Here is a 10,084-nt window from a genome sequence, read left to right as displayed (position 1 = left end):
TAAGAACAGAGCTGATCCCATCTGTAACGTATTCTGGCCTCTCAGTCTTACCGGACCTTTGAGCATCAGCCCGGCATCCTGAGGCCTTCAGCAAGGACTCGGCCTGCAGCTGCTGTCTCAGCTGCTGCGATGTAACATGGAAGCCTAGTCAGGGACTTTAAGTCTCCCAGAGCAGTTAAGTCGGCTCATCCTTTAAGTTGGCTTCTAGCTTATTACTTTTGTGCAGTTATTGAAAACAGAGAAAACAAGGGGCCAGCCCTGTGGCCAAGTGGTTAAAATTCCAGACACTCCGCTTTGGCAGCCCTGGGTTCGTGAGTTCAGATCCTGGGTGTAGACCTATTCCACTCATCAGCCATGCTGTGGAGGCATCCCACATACAAAATAGAGGAAGACTGGTGCAGATGTTAGCCCAGGGCGAATCTTCCTCCCACACACAAAACCAGAGAAAATAAGATCTTGGAGTTTAAAGGTGTCTCCGTGAGTGTTTCCTAAAAAGCGAAACAAACCAATGGTAAAACGGGAGTCAGTCAGGTCTGCTCCTGCAGGAGGGCAGAGGTGGCTGGGCCAAGAGTGGAGTGCCAGGCCTGCAGGGCAGCTGCTGGTTTTCAGCACTAGCCACAGAACCCTGGGTGAAGCGCTCTTTCTGGGGTCTTCGTGTGGCGGGATGACAGAAGTGGAGCTAAAAGCAGCTCAGCTCGGAGGGTGGTGACGTCCAGTGCTGCTGTTAACCCTGGGGCAAGTGGTAGAAGGTCCCAGGTGAAACTGGTGGAAACCTTTCCCCAGAGGTCTGTTTAGCCCCTGGGCCTCAAGGACTGCGAGTCTAACCAGGAGCTAGCAGCTGTGCTGGGGGAAGGGGAAGTTTCAGCTCCCCCTGCCCTGAAGCTCCAAGCCAAGGGCGAGGCGGTGGGCTCCCAGCGTGAGTTCTGGGCCATGCAGAACTGCTTTCCTAGAGGCAGGCTCACATTCAAAGGGAAAAGTTGTGCTAGTTTTCCCTGTACAGCCACTTCCCATTTCTGTCCATTTTCTCCTTAGTTTTTGGTCAATGTCCTACACTTAATATCCTGTGGAGAGAATGAGTGGCAATCTGGATGGGTCTCCAACTTCAGCACCTCTGAGCACAAATGGCTTGCAAAATGCCCTCTGTGTTTGAGGGAGACTTGACTCCATCCTCTTTTTCAACTGAAATCCAGGAAAAATCCCGCCCCTTTCAGGGTTGGGAGTGGTTTTGAGGCGTGGCTGCCACCTCGTGGAGGAAATCATAGTACAGCTACACTGAACAAAGGCAAGGGGCAGCTTGGCCAACCTTCTGACAGCTGTTTCAGCCAAGTGGTGTTTTGCTTGTCATATACTTCCCAGTTTTTATTCCTATTTCCTGGCGAAATGGTGATAGAACAAACGTTGGCCTCATAATTGAGAAGAATTCAAGATAGTGATTTTCCACTATCACTCAGCAAACAAGAACTTCACCACCACTTGCTTCCCCTGTAGTCTTAAAGAAAGGAAAATTTGCCCTCCCCTCTGCTAAATTATACCCACAAAAATACACAAGGAACTCACAAGGCCTAGTATAGAAGCCACTGACTATAAAGTGAATGGATGTAAATTTCTCTTTCTTCTTACACCCAGAGCGATAAAATAGGCTTAGAATTACTTGCCAGGTATACTGTTTTGCATTGCTTTGTTTTTCTGAAGAAGGACAAAGTATAGGTTTGTTATTCTTTCATTGATCTTTATTTTGTAACAAAAATCAGCAGGAACAATAACCCAGGGACAAAAATTGCAGGAGACTGGTTTCATGCTGGAAAGACACGAGCTTCCTTTTAGTAACTTGTTTCTTTAGCACTTTTCCAAGGTGTTGAGAGAGACTGAATGTCAATAGACTCAAGTGGTACAGTTCTCTGGGCTGCCTCCCAGATTTAGCTGGCTGGTGTGACAGGCATTATGGCTCTGTGAAGCTGGCCCCAGCCTTTGTGGGCTTAGCACAGTATAAAGGCTCTTCTACTTTCTAAAAGCTGACGGTAGGAAGAGGGTCTCAAGAACAATCTGTGGGCTGCTTGCCTGGGACGTTTGTGCAGACCAGAGTGGGGCACCAGAGCAGTGGTTCTGGCCGGTCAGCCTAGGAGAGCATAGCCCACCAGAGACTGTTCCTGCAAAAACCTATCCCCTCGAGCTCGTCAAAGCAATCCTGCCTCTTGGGGCAGGAGTCATGCTCCATCTTTTGCTTCCCTCGAGAAAAAGTTTTACTAGGGAGCTGGGGAAGCCGAGGGGGAAGGAAGGAGAGCCATGGTTTCTCTTGGGCATGCTGGCAACTCACTGGATCTCCCTGGAATCAGCAGCTGAAAGGCTCGCAAGGAATCCAACCATTCCAGGAGCTGCTGTACAGAAGGGATGTGGAAAAACTACACTGCTGGTGTGTTACTGTCCTCAACTCCAACCAAATTCTCTGTGGTTACAAAATGCTTGAAATAAGTCCCTTACTCCAGTCTCACCTGCCCCCTTCCCATAGTGACTTACAGTAATTATCATCTGCATTTGTCCTCATGTCCCTCGCTATATCCCGGCTGTCACCTGGTGAGTAAGGATCCAGCCTGCCCTGGTTCCCTGGGGGTTTGAGAGAACAGCAGGGTCTTGCTGCAGCGTTGTGGGCCTAAGGGCCTGAAGATCTCACCTTCAGCCTCTCTGCCCTCCCAGGAGCCCTCTGTTGACACAGCTCCAGGAACACTGGCATCTTCCTAAGCAGCTCTGTTCCGCTATGCAGGAGAGGTGAATGATGTAAATAAGTAACTGAGTCATTACATTTAACCAAAAGTGTTATTTAAAGCAGGACTTACGGCAGGAAGTTAGTGAAAAGAGTACAGCTTTCCTGACGGATGCACAATTAAGCTGCAGATTTTAAAACTGTTTCCTCCTTTTCTGAACAAAGAGTCCTCAAAAAGGTATCTGCAGAGGCGCTAAGAAGGTATAAATAACACCACCTATGAGTTATGCTGCTTCTACCAGCTGTTTCAGCAGAAATAGGGGGAAAAATCATGCTATACATAAACAGAGGCTCTCTAAGCCAAGGCCTGAATGAACCACTGCAGAGACTGACAGCCAAGCTGAAAGAACAGCTGGCTACTGAGTGCCGCCAGCTGCGGCGCGTAGCTTCCCGAGTCTTCTCTCTCAGCAATGTCTTCATCACTAGGCCAAGGAGGAAAAGAGAGCCGTTGAGCCCCACTGACCACACTGAAATAAAACTTCAGTGTCATCTGCTGGTCTCTACTTCACAGGAGTTTATTTTCCACTGACCAATGAAGAGAAGTGAGTGACGGGGCCAGGCCTATACCCAGTGCTCAGTGACTGCAAGACACCCACCAGCTGGTGGAGGAAATGGTCCTCCCTGCCCAAGATGATGCCTTCATAAACTTTCTAGACAGAAAAATGCTCCTTGGTGGACAATTTTTAAAAAAACATATGGAGAGAGCCATGTGGATCATCTATTTATGTTGTCACAGAAAATATACAGATACAAATAAATTTAAATATCAGTGGGCAGACGGGAGATCACAGAAGAATTTTGACCTTTGTTATTTTTTAAGATAAGCAGAAATTCATGGCAATTCTTATTTTTTCAATAACCATATAATAGCATCATGCCTACCTCCTGCCTCCTGAATATGGCCCGGGAAGCCAGTTACCAACTCTGCCAGCCTCTTAACAATGTAGGAGGAGTTGGAGACAACCTCAAACCGAGGACTGCCTGCCAGTCCCCTCTCAGTAGGAACTCCTGTCCCTGCTCCAGTGTTCCGCCCTTACCCGCAGTTGTCTTTTCCCTTCAAAGAGCAGGATGCTTGCAGCCATGGCTGAGTTTAGGCTGTCCACACCAGGCACGACGGGAATCACCAGCCTCTTGCCCCCAGTGTTCTCGGCCAATTGCAGGGACTCCAGGCTCACACCGTGGGTCTCCCCACCTATCACCACAGCTGCTGGTGCCTCTGTCCAGTCCAAGTCATAACTCTGGACCTCAAGTTCAGGGAGCCAGCCTTTACTGGCTCCAGTTTCTAGATCCACCTCTTCCTCATACTTGTGAAGCTTCGAGAGCTGTCGGTCACATACCCAGCCATGGTCACTGGCTTTATTAGATGTCTGGGCCTGGGCATAAAGACCACAGTTGTCAGCCACGTAGACCCGGGTGTCGGTGGGCAGGTAGTTGGGTACTGTTTCCCAGTCCAGATTGTTGATGATGGGCACCTGGAAATGCGCACCCATACCTGCGCGCAGCACTTTGGGCTCCCAGGCATCCACACACCCTAGAAAATAAAAGACAGGATCCAATTAAGATTACAAACCTTCCCAGACAAAGGGACTGTAGAGTAAATCAGATTAATTCTGGATCAGGCAATAAAGCAAAAAATGTCCTACTGTAGCCTTCTTGATAGCTGGGACTTCTGCCATCCCACCTATGGCAATGTCCAGCAAAGGGACTGTAGGATTAATTCCTGCTGGTGCTGCAACAGATTTTATCCATCTTTTCAACATTTACCATCCACAGGTGCCAGACACTGTACGGGAGATGCACAGAGCATTAAAAGTCCCAACCTCAAGGAGCTTGAGGTACAGTGGGCAATGGTGTCGGGATGATATTTAAACAGGGGACTACAATATCAGTAATAACTGATGTAAAAGAAGCGTGAACAGGGTAATAGAAACCCTTGTACAAAACAGGGCCACCAGGAAAAACATCCTAGAGAACATGATGCTGAGTTGGATCTTGAAGGACCAGAGGGTCTTGTCAGAGAAAGGCCCAGACAGAGGACAAAGTTACAGCAGGGAGAAGAGTACCACAGTCCAGGAAGGTGGATCAGGCCCATTAATGGGTGGGGGTGTGGTGGGAGAGGAGATGGGAGGCAGGCAAGGACCAATTTTCCAGGAGGCTGGGTATGCCAGGCTGAGTTGTTTCGGATTTTATCCAGAAGACAATATAATGCCATTGAAGGATTTTTAGCAAAGTAGTGACAGAATCTGGTTTATGTTTTAAAAATACCCATTTGTCTTCAATGTTAAATCTGGATTGAAGCAGGGAAGACTAGGCCCGAGATGGGGAAATGAGACCAGAGGCACTTACAGCAATCCAGGGAGAAGCAAGGCAACAGCCTTGTTGTTCACACACACACCTTCTCTCATGCTGTAGTAAGAAGGCTAAAAGAATTATTCTTTTACGTACAGTCACATGCTAAGCCCAACCACTTCTATACGCTGGCAGACACCTCGCCTTTCCCAGGACCAGCGCACCACATATCTACCACTCTCCCTTGACTTGTTAGCATGAGTCTCCTCATTACAAGTTATTTAAAAAATTAATCTGTCAAATTTAGGATAAATTAAGTAGGCAAACCAAATTTAAAAAGAAAAATTAGACATGGAGCATGTAACATTGCCCACACATATCCCCAACCATGGGTTTTCCCAATCACTGCAGGGAAGGAGAGATGGGAGACAGCCTATATGCCAAGAGGGTGGGGGCAAGGGAGGGACAGAAAAGGGGCCCAGACTCATGACAGGAGCTGTCTACCTGGTGGGGAGTAAGGGACAGGATGAGCCTTCTCCCCTCATCCTCATGTCCTGGATAGTGGGCACCACACCTAGTGTTCCCTACTCTTTCCCTCCCTCTTATGCAGCAGTCACCAGCATCAGTGTGGGAACCACAGTGCTTGGATTCTATAGCTACATTTCCAAAACCACACCTGCTCTCAGAACTCTCAACAATGAGGTGGGTAAATGGGGTATGTATGATGGAACCCCAGCACCTAGCTCTCACACCAGCAGAGAAATACACTCCAACAAAGTGTGACTGGAAGAAGTGGCAGGAGCAATTTAGGCAAGTCTCAGCAATGCGTGCCACTATTAGTTTACACGGAATAGCAGCTTGAGCGCTTCTGATGAATGATCCTTTCCCTCCCACCCTCCCCTCAAGCTGTAATAGGCATTTTAGGCATGTCCCAACTGTTAGAGGAGTCTGTTTAGAACCAAGCCTACTAATCCCCATTTCTGATGAGAGGAGATGGAAATGTAATGAGGCTAATTTGTATGGGGGTGTGTGACCCATTCTGAAGCTAAGGGAAACATCATGATTTCATAATCACACTCTTAACAGATAGCATTCCTTTCACAGGATTCAGAACGTCAAGATTTACAAAGGTCTCATAATCCCAACAATTTGGGAACTCAAGACCATTAAATAAAGGATTTGAAACCAAGTGTTAAAACTGGCATCTATTTCTTTCTCTGATTGATTTTAAATTGTTTCTTTAATAACCTAGCAGGTGTCAAAATAATTTTAAAAGCTAATTAATATTTGCTGAATTACTTACTGTATGCCAGGCACAGTGCTAAGTACTTTATGTGCCTCATCTCACTTAATCCTTAAAACAACCCTACTAGGTAGATTCTGTTCCGCCCACTTTACAGATGAGGAAACTGACAGTCAGAATATTGCTCACAGACATCTAACTCAGTAAGGGCAGATACAAGATTCAGATCCATGCATGTCTGCCCACTGGGCCAGCTCACTTACAAATGGCCACTCCATCCACCCAGTAACAGGTGCTCTTACCCTTGGTGAGTAATACTTTGCTGCAGCCTGCCCCAGCAGCAGATCTCAGAATCGTCCCCAGGTTCCCAGGGTCACGGAGATTGTCACAAATCAACAATAAGGGTAGTGAATGGCGAAGCTGAGTCTCTGGGTATGTCATCTTAACATGGTCAGGTTTGGCAAAAATCCCTGAGGAAACAAAACAGGTGGTTCCCTTGTCTGATGTGGGCATGGGGAATAATTGGACTTTTCACTTATTTATTATTCTGTCTATATTCTTAATTACCTAAATAACATATGAATACATTCTGACTGAAAAAATTCAAACATAAAGTCCTACCACTGACACACACCCCCCATAACTGTTTTCAATCTTGGAATGTATTCTTTCACAACTTGTTCATGCATCTACCCACATATATGAACATCTACCCATATATATGTGCTTTTTTCTTTTATATATAAAAAAAAAATCATACTCTATGTATCATTCTGTAACTAATTTAACTCTATAACATGTCTTAGAGAACTTACCATGTCAATACATTCACAGCTACTTATTCTTTTAACAGCTGCATGTTATTTTGTAACACAAATGTACCACATTTATTTAGCTCTTCCCCAACTGACTGACATTTACATTATTTTCAGTTTTTCCCTATTATAAACAACCCTGCAATGAACATTCCTGTATGACTCTTTGTGCATATGTCCACACACTTCCCTAGGAAAAATGGATAAACGAATTTTTATGGCGTGTGGATAAATGGCATGTGGCACTCTTAATGTTAACAGATACTGCCAAACTGTGCTGCTCACAGGCTATTCTAGTTTATTCACACCAAGAACACATAAATACCTGTACCTAACCCATGAATGAAGGCAATGGAACGATATCAGGCAACTGTAAGCTGTAAAAAGATCCTGTACTTAAGAGTCACAGAGCCACAAGACCATTCATTGGAGCAGGGGGCCTTAGAAGTCCTTTAATTTCTACTTGAACAGCTGTGATGATAAGAACACTCTACTTCTGGAGGCTCCACTAAATTACTGGATTTTGGAGATGTGCCTGAAGTCTGACAGGTACTGCTAGATCTTATCTATTTCTGCTTTTACCCCACCCTCTCAGATCTGAAACAAAACATGATAACGATAAGCTAAATAATACATATACTTAAAAGCCATTAAATGATGAAAGCAGTTATAATGACGAAGGGGGCTAAAGAAGTCCAGGATGGGTTGGCTACACGCCCAAAGTGGCAAGCACAGTAAAAACGAGCAATATTTTCACTGTAGCATGGAGTAATGATTAGAGAGGTGTAGCTAAAGAGATCACAGCAACTTAGAGTGTGTGGAGGACTTTAGTAGTCTAAGTCCCCACCTAGGGGAGAATTCTGAGCACAGAGGTACAGATCCCTGTGATTTGCTGGGTTACAGACATAAGAGATGATCCCCAGAATTTCCTCTCCCAACTAATAGCTGCACCGTGAGCCCACTACAGGGAATACACATGCACAACTAGTATGAGAGGCTCTGGCTAAACATTAGAATCTTTTTTTTTTTTTCTCCAAGATTTTATGTTTCCTTTTTCTCCCCAAAGCCCCCTGGTACACAGCTGTGTATTTCTAGTTGTGGGTCCTTCTAGTTGTGGCATGCGGGACACTGCCCTAGCATAGCCTGATGAGCGGTGCCATGTCCGCACCCAGGATCCAAACCCGAGAAACCCTGGGCCGCCGAAGCAGAGCGTGCGAATTCAACCACTTGGCCACAGGGCCGGCCCCAAACGTTAGAATCTTGAAGATCACTCCCCCTGCCCCAACTGTCCCCAGCTATCCAAGAGAAACCTCTATACTTACTACCAGTCAATGCTCAGATCTTAACTATAACTCCAATGTCAAAAAGTGTAAAGAATTTAGTTTTTCCATATTTAGAAAGAAGATTAAGTGCTAACAGACACCACAGTCTATTAGAATCGTAATTTAGATTCAGTCAAATGAAGACAAAGTTTCTTGTTCAATGGGTTAAACAAGGCAATAAATTGCAGCTTACTGCTCAGATCTGTTTCTAGAAGAAGGGGGTCAATGACAGACAGGTATTACCAGCCCAGCGGAGGTTTTGTGGAAATAGAGGGCTAAATCTTTTGGTAAACATTTTCTTAACTTTTAGTTGGACATTGAAGGCTGAAGAAGTGACCTAAAAAATGTAAGGTTTGAGGAACAGTGTCTATCCCTAGAGATTACAAAGAGTCACAATACAAATGATGACAAAAAACTGACTTCACTTCCCACTGAAAATACTATAGGATGCACAGATTTGAGAAATAAATTTTTTTGTGTCTTAAGAAAAGACTAGGCAATAGTATTTTGAATTCGGTTTAAATAAAATTTGTTGGGGCCGGCCCCATGGCCGAGTGCTTAGGTTCGCGTGCTCTGCTTTGGCAGCCAGGGTTTCGCTGGTTCGAATACTGGGCAGGGACATGGCACCACTCATCAGGCCATGTTGAGGCCGCATCCCACATGACACAACTAGAAGGACCCACAACTAAAATATACAACTATGTACTAGGAGGGTTTGGGGAGAAAAACCAAAAAAAAAAAAAAAAGTTGGTGCCCTCAGACAAGTATGGACAAATAATCCTAGGTCTTTACTTCTAGTGACATACTGTATAACCACTGACCCATTATTCCTTGTGGTGTTACTAGATCAGACCAATCCTTGATGTCCTCAAATTTCACCTTAATGAGGCTGACACCTTTCAGCTTATCAGTGGGCAGCTCCTTTATGTAGTCCAGACGGCTAAAGAAGAAAACTTTTGGCACAGCACCAGCCTTGAGAGCGTCTGCAATCAATCTGCGACCTTCCAGCAAGATCTTCCCTTGCTTTTCCCGAAATGGCCTGGACTTAACGATTGTCATTACACTGCTGTGGATAGAAACAAAAAGATGGATAATTACCAACAACCTTGTTACGGAGACACACCTAGTTATAACATACATGAAGAAGCTCAGAGAGACAGAAACAAACGAATTCCAAGGAAAACACCCGGACTCTCCGTGCGCAATAAAAACCAGCGGGTTGTCCTGGAAGCAGTCCTCCAAGAGGAAGAAAGAGGTTAAGGTCCCGCTGTGGGGCGGGAAGAGAAACGGGGATACTCGACAAGCCTCACGAACACATCACCTCAGCCTTTTGTCCCCTGGTAAAGCCTTGTCATAGCGAAGCCCGGACTCTTCCCAGGTGCTGGGCGTCTGGGATGGGGGCACAGGAAGCGGCTGCTTCAGTCGCTGCTCGTGGCGACCGGCCTCAAACACCCCTTTCCGGGGCTGCTTCCCAGGACTGGGCTTCCGTTCCACCACCTCTCCCGATGGAAACACCACTTTCACGGGGCTCCGCCGCAGTGCCCGCACCCAGCGCCGAGCGTCACGGTCCCAACTCTGAACCACCGGTAACAACGGTCGCGTGGCCTGCCCCAGGCCCTTCACCAGCGTCGCCATCTTTCCCGGCGCAGTGGGCTAC

The 10,084-nt window shown here is 46.2% G+C and overlaps 1 protein-coding gene across 1 annotated transcript; it reads right to left on the bottom strand.

Moving 5' to 3' along the window:
• Nucleotides 1-393: 393 nt before the first annotated feature.
• Nucleotides 394-10,066, bottom strand: MRM3 (mitochondrial rRNA methyltransferase 3). Its single transcript, XM_046677554.1, has 4 exons — nt 9,749-10,066; nt 9,249-9,493; nt 6,593-6,760; nt 394-4,289 (listed from the first exon to the last, which is right to left on the bottom strand). Exons 1-4 carry the CDS (start codon nt 10,060-10,062, stop codon nt 3,754-3,756), a joined length of 1,263 nt encoding a protein of 420 aa, XP_046533510.1. The 5' UTR covers nt 10,063-10,066; the 3' UTR covers nt 394-3,753.
• Between the last annotated feature and the right edge of the window lie 18 nt (nt 10,067-10,084).

The sequence above is a fragment of the Equus quagga genome, chromosome 11, assembly GCF_021613505.1.
Source record: "Equus quagga isolate Etosha38 chromosome 11, UCLA_HA_Equagga_1.0, whole genome shotgun sequence".
NCBI classification, from domain to species: Eukaryota; Metazoa; Chordata; class Mammalia; order Perissodactyla; family Equidae; genus Equus; species Equus quagga.
Note: the sequence above shows the minus strand (reverse complement) of the source record. Positions and strands in the feature narration are given on the sequence as shown.